The sequence below is a fragment of the Triturus cristatus genome, chromosome 5_1, assembly GCF_964204655.1.
Source record: "Triturus cristatus chromosome 5_1, aTriCri1.1, whole genome shotgun sequence".
Lineage (NCBI taxonomy): Eukaryota > Metazoa > Chordata > Amphibia > Caudata > Salamandridae > Triturus > Triturus cristatus.
In genome coordinates, this window is record NC_140587.1 from 425,687,788 (window position 1) to 425,705,270 (window position 17,483).

Genomic DNA, 17,483 nt, shown 5'->3' on the forward strand with positions numbered 1-17,483 from the left:
CAAGATTTCTACTGACAATACACGACACATTCTTCGTTTGCAGTGTCCTTCGCCCTGTTCATGCCTGCTGAAGTTGGCCAGGAGGCGCTCACATGGAGAGCAAGCGAACAGCCATCATTTTAGCCTCGCGGCCAGGCACTGGAGAGAAAACATGCCTCCGTAATTCGTTTATTTAATTATAAAATTAAACAGAAGGCAGCTGGTTGAGCAGAACGGGCAAAGGGGTGATGCCATCAACAACATAAAAATAACTAATAGGAAAGGACCTAGAAACGTGGGTTGGAGTCTAACTTGTTGTCATTGGTGTCCGGCGAACTGGGCACCTACAATCTCAACACTTGACCAAAATGCACTGTGTGGTGATGTAAGGCAAAGCCATTATCTCCCTGTGTCTCGTGCTGTCTAGTGCGGTTCTATTTTAACTTTGGCGTGCACGGTTCTGTTATAAACTATGTTTGCGATGCTTGGGCGCGCTGTTGAATCCGCTCACCTGGCTTCAACCCGCCTCCTCCCCGTGCACCTGTCTCTCTGGGCAACAGGGGTGTGTGCCATCGAGCGACACAGCCTCACGCCCTCCTTCCCCAGACCAGGAAGTGGCGGCGGTGCTGGGTCTCGCGCTCTCTCAGGCTTACTCCTCAGACGTCTGCTGCCTCCTGTGCCAATGGAGCTGGCTGGGCCCCTGTATGGCCACTGATGCCCGCTGCCGCCTGCCTATCTGGGCGTTCCTGGGGCAGGGGGTGAGATGGGCAACAACGCCTCGGAGCCGGGGCTCCTGAACTACACCCTCTGGGACCAGCCAGACAACGCCACTCACACCTCAGACTTCTGGAAGAACATAGACCAGGTAAGCTGCTCGCCGCCCTCGAGCCGGCTCCAGGAGGGAGGCACGTGCGCTCCAGAAGCCATTCCGGGGAGCGGGAGATTCTTGCACACTTGGACTATCGTTTTCCAGAAAGGGCGTTTCTTCCTTTTAAAAAACACGCCTACCGTTTGCTCACTACTGGGCATCGAACTCAAATGCATCGTCTTACCAATTACATGCATTGGTAGTTACAAATTCAAATGTTCAAGTGTCGCGAAGTGTTTTAACATCTAGAAAACTGCTGCTTGCGTTGTGGCCCTTCTTGGCCGAGGGCTCACGTTTTAAACCGGCTCTGCAAGTGAGCTGTTTGTTTTTCACGAGTACGGTTCAGTTTCAGCAAAAGCATGGTGAACAGTGTGTACTGTACAGGCGCTTAGTAAAGAGTTTTGTTTGGTAAGTCGGCACATGCCTTGCCTTTGGGCTGATTGTATCCACCCCATAACTTTGGAGAAAGGAAACAGCAAACAACTGTTGGTCATTTAGTAATAGGCGTCGCTTCATCAAAAAGCGAGGTTAGCGGAAGTGACATCACATTCCCCTTTTCTCTTCTTACATCACTGGAAATGACCTCACATTGCTTGTCTTGGCAGTCTCTTTATAGGCTCGATCACCTGTCTCCAACCTCTGTCCCTCTCCCTCATCCGTCTTTATCACCTGCCACTGTTTCTAAAACATCTCTGTACTTCTCCCCTATCTCCCCCTCCTCACAGCTGTGGCTGTTTCTATCTCACCTGTCTATTTCTCACTGCTTTCTCATCTATCTAACATGTGTTTCTTATTTGTTCCTTTAGATCCACTCATTCACCTCTCTCCCCAAGTTATCTCTCTCACCGGTCTGCCAGGTTGTCACCTCTCACGTCTCCCCTTCTTTAGCTGTTTGAATTGTCTCTTTATGATCTGTCCACCCTCTTTTTCTTAGCGGTCTCTTTCATCCCCCCGTCTATATCACTTCTTCCTCACACCTGCCTCACCCTCTATGTCACTTTTTCTGCCTCTTTCTCAACTGTTGTTATAGCCTGTGTCTTTCCCTCACCTCTCTCACCTGTCTCAATCTCCCTTACAGGCGTTGATGTCTATCACTATCACATCCGTCTCTGAGCTGTCTCTTTAATATCTCTTTTGCTGATGCAAACACATACACACCTGTCTTTGTCTTTCTTCACTGACCTGCCACTTTACCACGTCCTTCTCCTGTCTTCTTTCAGCTTCCCCTGGTCACTTTCCCCTATTTTCTCTCCCCTCTCTCTCGCTCTCGCTCTCTGTCTCACTCTCTTCTTTCCCTCATCGTTCTCCTCTGCTGACGTTTCCTCTCCCCACATGTGCTCACAGACAGCCAAAGACACAGAAACACCTTTTTACCAGGGCCCTCTCCTCTAGGAAAAGATATACATGATATTGCATGTGTGTTGCTTTTCGCTGTGGGAGTGTTCTTCATGCCTCCTTGAGCTGCAATGTAGCTAATGGGCACCTCAGAGGAGAAGGCCCAGCAGACGGATTGACAGTGCCCTGGTTTCACTGTAGCTGAATGCATTTACTCTCATAAACAGACTAGCTAAATAACTGCTGGCTACTAAAAGTAAACAAGGCTCACGAGACAGCGATTCATTTTGTACCATGCAGTACTCCACTCTACGCCACTTCCCTCTACTCTGAAACATTCTACTGTACACCACTACATTCTATGCCACTCTACTCTATGCTGCGCCACTCTACACTGCTCTACTCTATGTCACTGCACTCTACGCCACTCTACTGTAAGCCACTGCACTCTACCCAATGTACTTTACATCACTTTACTCAAAACCAATGTGCTCTATGCCATTGCACTCTACGCCAACTACTGGGCACCACTGCACTCTAATCCACTATACTCTGTAACACTCTACATCACTGCACTCTATGCCACTGCACGTTATGCCAATCTACACCATTGCGCTCTATGTCACTGCACTCTAAGCAACTCTTTTCTACTCTGCACCACTGTACTGTATGACACTGCTCTCTACAGCACTCGAGTCCACAACACTCTACTCTACGCCACTTCACTCTATGCCAATGAACGCTGCACCACTGCACTCTAAGACACTCTACTCTGCAGGACCGTACTCTACCCCACTGAACTCTATTCTACTCTGCACTATGCATTTTTACGACAATGTACTCTACACCACTACACTCTACACCACTTTGATCTACTCTGCACCACTGCACTCCACACCACTGCACTACATGCACTCTGCTCTATACCTATGCACTCTACCCTGCACCATTCCAATTTACCCTGCACTACTTCACTCTACTTTGAAATAAACTACTCTACACCACTGCACTTTACGCCGCTCTACTCTGCGCCACTCCACCCTGTGTCACTCCACCCTGCACCATTGCACTCTACACCACTACAATCTAAACTGCACCGCTCCTCTCTACTTTGCACCACTCTAAGCCACTGCAGTCTACACCACTTTACTCAAAAACAATGTACTTCAAGCCACTGCACTCTATGCCAGTCTACTCTGCACCACTGTGCTTTACGCCACTTCACTCTAGCCCACTCTAGGCCACTCTACACTCTACTGAGCTGTACTCCAATCTCTGACACTCCACTCTACAGCGGCTGGCGCGTCACTAGGTGGACGGCGTGTATCGAGTAAACAGAACAGACACTATAATTTAGTGTGTACTCCTCCCAGCCTTATATACAACACAACCAAGGAGGGTGTGCTTTTTAACTACGGTACCACACTTTTTTAGGGTGCTGTATGCGTGCTCACTACTCAGTCTCTTATAGACATTGGGCACCACCAAAGAGGTGTAGGTAGCCGCATTTATTCCCTGGTCCTGATGAATTGCCGTTTATTATATACAAAGGCAAGAAACATGTTGACCTCTTGATCACATCAGCACATACACTCACTTAACTATTGGTGTTACATGTGCAGACTGTATATATTTTTTAACCAGGATGGTGACCACACTGTATTAAAATTATTTAGTGGATCACCTACCCCTGTTTTAATCACTTTAACTCCATTTGCACCTACACTCACATATGTCTTAATACTGTTTTTTCAACCCCACACACATCACTCACCGGCGTTGGAATAAAAGATCTCCGCTAGGAAGGCCCTATTAGGTGCCTGATCGGGCATTGCACTTGCCGGCCCGATAAGGAGCAAAGACCCGGTGATGAAGCAAGACACCCGCTTGTTGGGTGTGTGAGGGTCTTCTTTTCCAAATAAGGAGTAACCTTTACTCCTGCTTCTCACTATAGTTTCCTGTCACCACTGTGCGACCCACTTGTTATTCTGTCACACCGTGCGTTAACACTAGGAACTGCATACCTTCTGTTTTCACTCCACTCTACAACACTCTACTCCACTCTATGCCACTCTACAATACTCTACGCAACTCCCTCTATGTCACTCCATCCCACTTTACTCTCCTCTATTTCATGACACACTACTCAACCCTACTACTCCACTCTCTGCCACTCAAGTACTTCATTCTATGACACAGCATGCCGCTCTATTCCACTCCACTCTACTTCTGTACTCCACTCAATGATAATTAGCTCCACTCGATGCCACTCCACTTTACGATAATCTACTCCACTCTACGCAATACCCTCTATGCCACTCCACTCTGCTCTAGACTACTCCACAACACTCTATGCCACTCCACCTTGACACTCTACTCCACTCTGGCACTCTAAACCACTCTACACCACTCAACTCTACGACACCCTACTCCACTCTACACCCTTCCACTCTACAACACTTTACTCCCTCTATGACACTCTACTCCCTCCACAACACTATGTCACTTCATTCTGTTCCACTCCATGACAATCCACTCCACTCCACTCTACCTCTACTCTACACCACTCCACAACTCTCTACACCACTCCATAACACCCCACTCTACTTTTCAACACTCCACGCCACTCTCCTTTACGCTACTAACATTTAGCCATGCTGAACAGCTACCAAGCTGGTGTACAAGATGGCTTAAGCATATTGGAAAACCAATAGATCTTGAATCAGCAAGACCTATTGGCGGTGCCAAGGTTTATAGTTTTTGTCAGTACCTTTCGAACATCTGATGTCAGGGGTCGCAAAGACAGTGCCACGTGTGGCAGGGGTTAAGTCAAGGGTTGCAACTGCAACCCCTAAATGACATCCATGCATTTAATGTGCATAATACATTGTATTACATTATAGAGCCACGTATGTTTAATACAAGCAAGGCCAGACTGGCCGTCCTGGGCATTGGGCGTTTCCGTGGAAGTGTGGGGGACCGGTTTTGTTACCGTGGTCCATTTTTGTAGCAGTGCAGCAGTTTTGAGAGCACCCCATGCAGGTTTCTTGTACATCCAGTAGCTTTCAGGCAACAATAAAAGTGCCCTGATAACTCCAGTGATTAATGTACCTGCTGGAGAGAGATCAGATTTTTGTCTAGTGGCAGTTTTTACTCGTCTAAGGTAGCACAGATGGTTAATATGCCTGCTGCAAAGGATGTGTACCATGCAGATCAGAGCAGTATTTTATGTGCATAGCTTAGTGGGTTACTGCTTTTGTCACAGAGACCCTTTTGTTACTGTGCAGTTCATAAATTACAGCCATAATCTAGCACAGTGAGCTATGAAGTGTCATCAAAGAGCTGCACGCAAACTTCATGGTACAGGTTTGAAAGTTATGTTTTTTTCTGAGTCTTTCATCATTCTAATGTTGCTCAAAAGGGATTGTTCGGGTCGAAATAAATTCTTACTTGTAAAGTCCATCCTAACTACTGTGTTATGTTCTGAATCCTGAGTTTACGCTTCTCTAGACCAAGCACTCTTAAAAAAATGCCTACCAGTATGGATGACATGAATCTTACACCTTGTAGTCCCCTTTGTCTTATGTAACATTTTCTATACACTGATTTATACATGTATGATTCATGGTCTCAGTATTTGTGTGTGAGATAAAGTGCTCAGACACCCTACACTGGTATGTGACAAGCTATAAAACAAATGAAATACATGGGATAGAGTGGCGATGGAGAGATGAGGGACACTGCTGGAAGGTGGTAGAGAGGGAGTCATTGAAGGGCCCCATCAAAAATTGTCCTGTCCTGCTGCATTGTAAGGTCACCATTTACTATGCTTTAAAAGCGAATACAATTGAATAAATAATGAAACATGAGTTGTAGAATGTGCCCCCTAAACCCTACTTGCAGTGGTCAGGCTTCCCGCTGCACTCACTATGCACTGTACGGGGACCGGTCTGACAAAATTCAACAGGCCTGCTTGGGTTCCCAATCCAGCCCTGAATACAAGTGCTCTTGGTATTCAACCAGCTATGAAATAGAACCTGTTATGTGAGCCATGTCTCCAGTTCTTACCGGGCATGATGGGGACATGTTTTGCTTTTCTAATATGAAGTATATAGAGCTACAAATGCCAGAATTTCTTTTGTAATGATATGAAGAAAACTAGCACGGGCAGCTTAGGGCTGTGTTAGCTGTGCATGCGATGGATATTTTTCCCTAACACACATTGAAAATGGGAAAGAGAAAATTATGGGTCTGGCTAAGGTCTTATTGCTTTATCTGTCTCTTTCCACATGCACATTCGATGGCTTTCCTTGTCCGAGTTTGTCCATCTTGTATTCGTCCCTTCCCTAGAGGATGGCCTCTTTAGCATCTTTCTAATTGGCTGACTTCTATCCATCCATCCACTACTCACTTTTAGGGAACTTTTTTTTTCTATTTGGTTAAGCACTCCATGAGAGTGCATGTGTTTTCCAGCTCTCTCCTTCTCTCTCTGGGGGGCTGCCCCCAAATGTCCACCCGTGCTGTGGGTTTCTACTGTGTTACTTCTGCTATCATCCCCATTTTGCTCAGTGTTGTTCTCAGCGTTGTGTTTCTCCACCGCTTCCAGTGTTCCGGTCACTTTCATGTGCTTATTTATCCCTCAGTGTTCTGTATCCTGCTCTCCCCTGCCCTCTGTGTTCTGTTCTGTTTCTCTCTACATGTATACTTCTCCTCCCTGTATTGCTCTCCACCTCGTGCAACACTTTTACCCTCCAAGTCCCCTCTTGCTCACTCTATTTGGTCCCCCACCACACCTCTGCACCCACACTTTTGTTTAAATGTAAAATCTTTTTTTTAAAAAATTACTAATCCAAATAGCTTCCCACCTTGGATTGGTAAATACAGAATTAAAGCGAATGAAGCCTGCATCATTCCCCAGAAGCTTAATGAGTTCTGAAGCATGCACGTGCATGCAGTCTCATGCCTCCACAGGAGTATGTTAACACGCATGCGCTCACCACTGGAATGACATAACCACCAGCAGCAGAATTGTCATCATGCCTGTTTTAAAAATATTCATTTTTTATGTTGTTGCACAGCATATGAAAAAATCCCGATGCTGTAGTGAAGAGCATCGCCAAAAGGCAATGGCACAGAGAATAGGCCCCAAAGACAAGACCTATTGGCTTCTTCAATGCTTGTTAAATACTCATTTTCTTGTAGGTATTCTTTGCCTGTTATATATACCAAGTGTGATCGATAACTCTTTATCTGCTTCCTTTATTATGAGTGATGGATCACTTCCTAGTTGTTCGAGAGTGTAATTCTATGAATGTTTTATTGATGGTTAGCGTTCTTTCATTTAGATTCTATTTTTGTCAATGTTGCTCTTTCTAACATTTCAATGGCCGTGTAGCTGCAGAGAGGTTTCACCCTGTTTTTCTTTTTAAATTCACCCCCCAATGAGTTCCGCATACAACTGCTACTTGTACCACATTTGCCCCTGCTACTCCCTAAGGGGTCGATTACGATGGCGGGCAGACTGTCCCCGCCGGGTCGGCGGTTGTCACCGCCGGCCCGGCGGGGGCGATCCGCCCGCCATCCACACAGCAAAGACCCCCCCGCCATATTATAATGGCTGGGGGGTCTGCGGCGGACAGAAAGACCGTCCGGCGCTTTACCGACAGTCGACTTGTCGGCCGGGAGAAAAAATGCCTGCTTATGGTGGCGGTGTCTGAAAGACACCGCCATCCATATTACAATGCTGGCGGTCGTATGCCTTTCCACGGCGGTGTTGCCGCCATGGAAAGGCATACGGTCTTTGCTTTGGGCACCCGTTGCGGGCCTCCATGGTGAAGGGTAGGTGGGGGTGCACATGGGGGGTACCTATGGTACCCCCACTCATTGCCATGCACTATGTAGCAGGCACTACGTGGTGCCTGCCATGTAGTGCATGGCAATGATGTGCACAGTCCTTTTCCATTGCGGGCGGGTCTGCAGCCAGCAGATCCACCCGCAATGGAAAAGGCACAGGATGCGTCCACCAGTGTGGCGGGCGCATCCTAATGTGCATGGCGGGACCGCCGCAGCATCAGCGGGCGGTCCCGCTTCCGTTACAGTGGCGGGCGGACATATCGTAATTGGCCCCTAAGTGCCTTGAGTGTCTTGTAGCTCCAGGCCTAAGCCCCACCTCTTTGAATCTTGCTACTCACCACAGGCCAGTCCTATAAAGCTGCCACTGTTGTTGTCCCTGTGGCTGTTTCTGTGTAAAAGACGCGAATATGTATGTGAGTGATCTGCAACTGAGGAATTCACACCCCTTTGTTTTTCCTTAAGTAATTGATTTCTGCTTCTGGAGGTCCCATACGGGTAACCGGGTGAACGAGTGTGTGACTTAACCCTGACACATATACCTCTTTCCAATTGTGATACATGATTGTTTCTGTGGTCATATGCATCTCATGTTAGTTTACAATTTTGCTTGAAGTCATTTCACTCAAGTATTTTTGGGGCTTCACTTTGGTCTCTTGCACTAACTTTCTAAATTCCTCTTGTTCAATTATTGTCTCAGTTCAACCCAAATTGTAGCATTGATGACACTTATTATATCTACTTCTTTGGACATCTCTTTAAGTGTTAGGATTATCAAATTGAAGGGACATATGTGTAAAATAATGTAGCATGTTCAAACGTATGCCTTACTCTGTTTACATAATGAAGATTTAGGGGCAAGCCTGAGGCCTTTCCGTTGTTTTTAATCTTGATATGTTCTGTTAAAAAGATATCCATTTATGTATTAGGCAATACAGTAATTTAATGTTGGTTTGTAAGTCTGTTTTTGGATGAACTTTCAAAGGTTCTCTAATGCTCCCCAAAATTCTTGAAACTTTCGGTTCAGACAACATAAAAGGCACAGCTCGTTTATATGTAATAGTGATTACATCTTCCATGGACCTAGGTAAATTACTGATCCCAGTACTGCTGGTGAAATAGTGGGAATCAAATACTTTGTTGCATTTTTGCCTCTTTAAATGTTTCAAGTATTTAGGTCCTGGTAAAATGATGGTCTTAACACAATGCTAGTAACTCTTGGTGGTCTGTGGCAATCCATGGGGTGCTGTCCCTTGCCCCCCCCCTCCCCCTGGCAAAACGGTAGAAAGGTACTCATTTTTGGCAGCATGTGGGCTTCCATAGGATGATTACCTTCCATGGTAAAATGCTGATTCTGGCAATATGATGGTAATTCTTGGCAACATGTGGGCATCCATGGGATGATACTTGGAGAGTCATGAGCTTTTGGACCCTTCACTATCAGGGTTTAGAGCGGCTCATAGTACGGAGACGGCACTGGTCGAGGTCACCGATAACATCAGGCGGGCCCTAGATAGACAACAACCAGTAGTCCTCGTACTTCTCGATTTGTCAGCCGCATTTGACACCATCTCCCATAGCATTATAATTCATCGGCTTGGAGAGATTGGTGTCAGCGGCTCGGCCCTGAACTGGTTCAAAAGCTACCTCTCGGACCGCAGTACTACAGTTCAGGTGGGACTTAGTACTTTCTCCACCAGACCTGTCACTACTGGTGTTCCGCAGGGCTCCATTTTGAGCCCCACTCTTTTCAATCTCTACATGGCTCCTTTAGCTCCAGTCATCAGAGCATACGGATTTGAGGTTATATCGTATGCCGACGATACTCAGATCATAGTCACACTGGGCCCTGACCCTAAGGAAACCATGACGCGTTTCCAAAACTGCATGTCCCATGTCAACAAATGGATGAAGGATAACCATCTGCAACTGAACGGTGCAAAATCCGAGATTATGCTTTTTGGAAAGGCATCAGACTACTGGTCCTCAGAATGATGGCCCTATGACCTTGGCGCCTGTCCTGTTCCTAAGGAGGTAGTCCGCAACCTGGGTTTTTACATGGACAACCAATTGTCCATGCGGGCCCAGTTTAATCATGTGGTCAGTTCCTGTTTCGGAGTCATGCGTACTTTGCGGAGAGTCTTTAAATGGATCCCCTTGGAGGCAAGAAAACCGTTGCTTCAGGGTCTGATTACCAACCGAATGGATTATGGAAATGCACTTTTGTTATCCATAAATGAATCCTTTCTAAACAAGCTCCAAGTGTTGCAAAATATTGCAGCCAAGATGATTATTAATCTCCCTCAACGAACCTCCTCTGCCCCATGTCTTAGAGCTCTGCATTGGCTCCCAGTGAAAAAGCGCATTCTTTTCAAGGTCCTGTGCCTCACCCATAAATACCTTTATAGCAACAAACCGCAATACTGGTCCAGAAAACTCTGCTGGTACAAACCCCAGAGGGCATTGCGGTCAAGTGCTTAGTCTTTACTCACTCCTTTTAGAATTTTTACCACCAGGCAGGGTGGTAGATCTTTCTCATACCTAGCTCCGTTTTCCTGGAACAAGTTGCTGGTCGACTTGCGGTCTACCCCCGTTCTTGGGTGTTTTCGAAACAGACTTAAGACCTGGCTGTTCGATCAGTAATCCCGCTCCACTTTCTCTCTCTGCTTCCAGCCGCTGCAAGCGCCATGAGACTCTTCGGAGTGATATGTCTGCGCTATAGAAGTGTTGTTGACTTGACTTGATTTGACTTGATGATACCCATTGCCCACCTTGGTAAAATGCTGATCCTGGCACAGTGATGGTAAATCTTGGTAACTTGGTCATCCATAGCATATTGCCAATTAACCATCCTTGGTAAAATGTTGTTCGTATTTCTTGTCTACTTATGGATATCCATGGCAAGAGGCCCATTGCCCACAGATAGTAACATTCTACCCTCTGCATAATAGTGGGATCTTTTGGCAACCATATCAAGATATCCCCTCGACCCCCTGGGAAAATGCTTCTCCTAGCACAATGGTGGTGGCTCTTGGAAACTCGTGGACACATGACATGTTACTTCCCGCTGGTAGAATGCTGGCTGTGGGATAATGGTGGTAATTGCTGGTCTAATGTGGGCATTCGCAGTATAATGGTGCCTGCCTGTGGCATAATTCTTTGTCCTGACTGAATGGTAGTCATTTTTGGCATATTGTGCCTCACCATTGCACAGTAGCACCCACAATGGCATAACAATGGTGCTGACGGTGTAGCGGTAAGTCTTGGCATGTTGTGGGCATTTATTGCATAGTGGTTCCCAATCGTGGCATGATGTTCACCCTGGGTCCATGATGGTAATTCCTATTATGTTTTCGTCATCTCGGCCGCAGTGAGGGCTCTGGATGCACAGTGGTATTTTTAATAAATTGGGTATCCATTGCACAATGATGGTACATTCTTGACATATTTTGACCAAGACAAGCACACCTCACATAATGCTGGACACCACGTTATAGTAGTGATTCATTACATATTCTGGGCATGCCTGGCTTGACCGTGCGCCCCTATTATAATGATGGAAACCACTAAACTGTGGTAATTACTGGTACATTGTGAGCTGCCATGGGCTGATGGTGCCAAGGCATGAATGTGATAAATGTTTAACACATTTATCTATTTGTAGTTTCTATAGCCCATACAAGGCTCTAGAGCATCAGAATGCCCTACAGCAACAAGGACTAAACAGATTAGAGTTATAAGAATAGACAAGAAAGCACTGCAACTGATATACTTAGTGGAAAATGCAAACAGTAGTTGAGGAAAGGATCACATACAAAAGAAGAAGAAGCAAATTAGAATTGACTGAAGCAGTGGCTGATGCATTCATTGACAACAGTAAGTGGAACAGATACCATGCTTCAAGGTTCTAGTGACAAGAGAGACCTGGGAGGGCGTGGAGGGAAAGGGAACATTCTGGCCAAGAAGAGATCATTTAAGTTAGTGTTTGCAAGTGAATAATGAAGTGATGCTGCAAATAGATGGTGGAATAGCATTCCAAATCTTCTAAGCACATCCAGAAAAAAACCCTGGTTCAAAGCACATTTTTTTGGCTACTTTGATTGTTTTCAGCAAAAGAGTATTTGAGTTTCGTAGATGACAGGAGCCCTCAGAGATCTTCAACTCGCTTTTAAGGTAGTGAAGGTTGTCCGCATTTAAACAGTTGTGCACCAGGCACACTAGTTTGCAAGTTGATCTGTTGTTGACAGGGGTTCAGGATAGTGAGCACAGTACAGAGGGGATTTGAGAGGCAGAGCATGCTGCAGTATGTAGAAAGATTTTAATGGGAGCAAGGCGAGTTTAGGGAATTAGCAAAAGGATCGAGTTGCCATAGTCAGTTCTTGATAGTAGCAGTGCTTGGGTCACAACTTTAAGGTCTTGTTCTCTGGGGAGAGGTTTTATTCCTCAAATTAAATTAAAGCGGAGATTGTCACTGCTGACCAAGGTGTTACTGTGTTTGTGGTGGGTTAGTCAGAAGTCAAGGATGAAACCCAGAGATTTTTCCAGGATGTTGGCTGAGGTCAACTCCCGGAGTAGGATGAATCAGGTTTGTGATCATACGAGGAAGTGTTCTCTTTTATTGGCACTGAATGTGAAAGGATGGGCAGTCCTCCATGTTTGAATGTTTTTAAGAGTTGTTGTGACCAGGTGATATCCTCCTGGTAGTTACCTTCAAGTACAGCTGCGTATCATCCACATACTAATGGTCTGAAAGACCCGAGTATCTGATAAAGTTGTCCTGAAGTTCGAGGTAGAGGTTGAACAGTATGAGGGCTACGGTTGATCCCTGATGAGCACCCTGATGCATTGCATAGGCCTGGAAAAGGAAGTGCCTCTTTTGGTAACTTGAGATCAGTTAACGTGATATGATATAAACCAGTTGAGAAGTTCTTCTTCAGAGCCTTTGTGATCTTTTAGTGCCTGGATGCTGAGGTCATGATTCACAGTGTCAAGGGCTACTCTGGGGTCTAGTAAATAGGCAAGACTTTCCATTAGTATGTGTAGAGCCTCATACATAACTTGTAGGATGCAGCTTTAGTTCTGCAGCCACTCTGAAGAGCTGATTGGAAGTCATAAAAGAGGTTGGTGCAACTGATAAACAGTTTAATTTGGTCTTTTTGCAACTTTTCAGTAACTTTGCTGGGAACAGAACCACTGAGATGGGATAGAAGGTATTCAGGTCTTTCAGGTTGGCAGATATATTTGTAGATGGAGCATGATTTGATCCTTGTTTAGATTGTTGGGGGGAAAAAACTGGAGTGAGGGAGAGGTTAATAAAGTTGACCCAATGGGGGCAATGGGAGCATGCATTTCTTTGGCTGGGATAGGGACAGAAGCATGGTTAGGTTTGATTTTGGATAGAATGCTTAAGAGTTCAGTTTCTAAAATTGTTCTAAAGCTAGACTCGCTGTTAGGGGATTTATCGCATACAGTAGGTGGTAAGGAGTAGATAAGGGACGAAAGGGATGATTCAATAGCCTTGACGTTAGCACTGACGAATCAACGGAATCCATTGCCTCGCTATTCAGACTCAGCAATGCTAACAGGAAGTGATGGGATAGTAGCAGATTTAACAGTCTCTACGAGCTTCTTTGGCTTGTCTTGACTAAATAAGATAGGGATTTGATGACTGAGGATTTTGAATCTAAGATGTGTTTTTTGAATGATATTCTGGTTGCCTGCAAGTTATTGAGGTTGTCCTTGAAGGGGTTAAGAAGCCAAAATCATTTGGACAATCCAAGTAGTTTTTTCTTAGTTGAGCAGTAGGAAGCAAGGAAGGTTCAAGGCCAAGCTTAAGGTTAACACAATAGGGTTAACATTTGTTAAGTTTCAAATCTTTCTTTTAGGATTTTTGAGCTGTCTTGCAGTCCTAGTTTTAGTAGAGGTGACGGAAAAAGAAATTTGATGATGATCAGGCCCATCTTCTTTGGCAATAACAAGATCTTGCATGGTTCATTTTATGTGGGGGTTAGCCAATATTCGATCTAGCCGTTTTCCTGTAGAAAGGAGATAAGGAAGGAGGATGTGATGTCATTAGGGGTTCCATAGTGTAAATCTTGAGCAAAGATGTGACTGTGGTTGGATAGTGTGAGGAGATTGTGGTTGGCTAGTGTGATGAGATTGTGGTTGGCTAGTGTGAGGAGATTGTGGTTGGCTAGTGTGAGGAGATTGTGGTTGGCTAGTGTGAGGAGATTGTGGTTGGCTAGTGTGAGGAGATTGTGGTTGGATAGTGTGAGGAGATTGTGGTTGGATAGTGTGAGGAGATTGTGGTTTGATAGTGTGAGGAGATTGTGATTGGATAGAGTGAGTTGATTATGGTTGGAAAGTTTCAGGTTTGTGGTTGGATAGTGTGAGGTGATAGTGGTGGGGTAGTGTGATTTGGGAGGTAATGTGTTCCATGCTTTGCTCTATGAAGCAGACTTTTACATGGGGAACCTAAATAATGTGTATTCTGGTAAATTTGGACACAACAAGGTTAAGTTAAACTGCCAGATACTGAAAAGAGGGTACAGAGTCAGAAGTCACTAACCGGCCAGGAATAGAGTAAATAATAATAGTAACAATAGCCATTCCTCCACCACAGTTCAAGCGCACTCAGAGAAGGGAGGGCCCAGTGTAAACAACATGTGTCATGTGCCCTCTAGCCTACAAGCTTAGCCAAGCCTCTCTCCAAAACCTAGGACGGATGTACCTTTTCCAATGTCCAGGTAGTGGTGAGAGGGCTGGCCAAGGCAAAATGTTCTGTAAATAGAAATGCGTGTTTCTTTTTCTCTGGCTTTCACAGAGTTCCTAACTTGTGATTTGTAACTTCTTTTGTGTCTCTACTATTTATTGGCGAATTTTCAATATTCTGTACTTTCCCCCATCCGCTCCTGTCTTCTCTCCACAGCATACATTAAAATATGTAACTCTGCCTCGTGCTCTTTCCTTTCAAAGGTGACACGAGGCGACTGGCAAACAAGGCAGTCAGCAGCGGGACTTCATCTCAACAAGGTGGTCTGTGAAATGTCAGGTGGTTGTGTTAAATGGTAGCGGCAGTTTCAGTCGGTGTCCTTTCAAGTATTTGCCCGGCGGTAATCGCCTCTCATACCACTCGATAATTTACCAATAAAAGAGGCAGGCGCTGGAGACTGGAAGGCAGGAAACAAGGTTTTATTCCGTCGGAGCAGAACACATCAGATCAGACAGCAAGGTATCGTCACGAGGTGCTCTAACTGCATCTCTGAGACCTGGTCTCTTATACACTGGTTTATTGCTTTATTACACATAGTACATTCTTGAGATTCCCTTGATGTGCGGGGAAATATCCCCTGAAGCCCCGGCTCAGATCCGATCCCACACATGGTTACAGTAGAGGTTCCCACCCTACCCGCAGTGGGAGATGGCTATCGCGCAGCAGGGAATTCCGCTAATTCCCGGGGGTGTGTGCAACCGGCCGGGTCTCAGGGGGTAGGGGCTTTGATTCTACTGTAATCCCTTTGATGTGGGGTGTTTCCCTTACAGTAGGGGCAATAAACTGCATCCGCAGGGCTAGGTGATGGCCTGGGACCAGTTCAGACAATGGGGCGCAGAGGAAGGGGGTTATCAAAGGAGAGGCATGACCATGTATGGGTTGTCGGTCGGAAGTGGTTCCGTAGCAGGGTCGCGCAGAAGGAGAGGGTTTATGGCCTGTATGAGAGAGCGGGGGTGGCCGGCGCGCGGGGGATGCTCGCAGCGCCGTGGGAAAGCGCTGGCGATCGAGAGTGAGCGGGGAGAGAGAGTGGGGTGCCTAAAATGGCGGCCGTGCATTTGCTATGCGTGGCGCTGGGGAGAGGCAAGATGGCGCAGATAATGTTCAGTTTGCACGCTAAATTTCCACAGTCCTCCCTTTTAACATGTCTCGCCAGCTTGCCTAGTTTGGATCTATCCCCATAATACCCCGTACCTCCACCTCATTCAGAGCTTTCATCCGCTCAGTTTCAAAGTCCAAAGTCTTAGGGCAGATGCAGTTCATAAAAAACGAACATAAAGGTGGCAGACACTGAATCCCCAAGCAACATCCACATAGTATCATGATTGGTATGAGGATAAATGAAAACAGCCTCCATCCCCAACCTTTAATAGCGTCCCAAAACCAACTCCCCAGTGACCATTCTTCTTGTTCTTGATGGACCTCTGTGGACAGTCTGTGGAGGTGTTCAATTGCTTTGTAGACTGAGGGTGAGTTATCCGGTACGTAGGTACAACAGCTGGACCCAATGATGCGGCATGCTCCTCCGCGGTCAGCCAGAACCACATCTAGAACAAGGCGGTTCTGGAGAGCCACCAGGCGGACGGCCTGAAGCTCAGCGGTGTTGTTGGCGAGGGCGCCAGCTGTAATGTTCATTGCTGTTTCGACTGCCTGGGTTAAGTGGCGGATGGCACGGCTGTTTGCCATCGGACCCCAGAGCGGAACAAGACCCTTTACTGCGTCCATGAACTGTGCTCTGGTGGAGTCGGTTTGTACAATGTCTTTGGCACGTTTCTGTCGGTGATGGTTTGCTGGAGCCACATACGTCGGAGGAAGGACAAAGGCGATGTAGCAGGTGCCTCCCCAACCTTTCGGGAGCCAGGTGTAGGCCTTAGTACCACACACGAAGTACATATTCGGGGAGGCAACAAAGGAAGGTGGGTCAACTGAGTCCAATGTTCGGGTAATGAGGCAGGAGCTGTGGCCCACCAGCTGTGCCCCCAGGCCTTCGAGGCATACAGATCCAGTGATGTTGATGACGGACAGGGCCACTGTTAGGGTGGCGGCCGTCCGTTTTCGGAGGTAAGAGAAGGTGGGTCTGGCTGGATTGTTGAACACTTGCATTTCAACTCGTTCTTTGGCAGGGATGTCCATGTGAAAGGAAGTGTTCGATCTCAGAGGGCAGAAGAGGGCGGAAGTTCTACCAGTTTTGTTCAGCCAGAACCCATGGTAGAAGTGTGACATGGTTCTGCCGGAAGTGGCATTGTCCTTGTAGCTCTCCTGCAGGAGGATCAGCCAGGCGAGGCAGGAACCATGGACGGAAAAAGGTGAAGGGATGAAGGGGATTGAGTGCCCAGTGGCATGGGGCAGCAATCCACAGATCCAGCAGTTAGTGGCGTTGGTGGCAAGATTGTGTTGGTGGAGTAACTGCACAAAAGAGTTATTCCAGAACTCCTTACGCCTTTCTCGGAGTTGGGGTGAAAGTGAGATCAGATGGTGTTCTTTCGTGGTGGTAGGTTGAACGGTAGTCAGCAATGTCTTATGAGCGGGTGTGCTCTCCTCCATGATCCAGAAGGTGACCACGAGGAGAAGGCAAAAGAGAAGGGAAATGAAAAGTGCTATTGTCTTAAAGCTGTGCATTCGGTCAGTCTTTGGGTTTTTGAAGTGGATCTTTGGACGTCCGGTTGCTTCCATCATCTTCAT

The 17,483-nt window shown here is 46.4% G+C and overlaps 1 protein-coding gene across 1 annotated transcript in view; it reads left to right on the top strand.

The window, feature by feature from the left end:
• The first annotated feature begins 573 nt into the window (after positions 1-573).
• The window catches only part of NIPAL2 (NIPA like domain containing 2), a 535,646-nt gene continuing 518,736 nt past the window's right edge, over positions 574-17,483 (top strand). Inside the window, exon 1 of the mRNA XM_085605195.1 lies at positions 574-844. Within this exon, the coding sequence (XP_085461321.1) occupies positions 743-844 (102 nt within the window). The 5' untranslated portion in view covers positions 574-742. The remainder of the gene's footprint in view (positions 845-17,483) is intronic.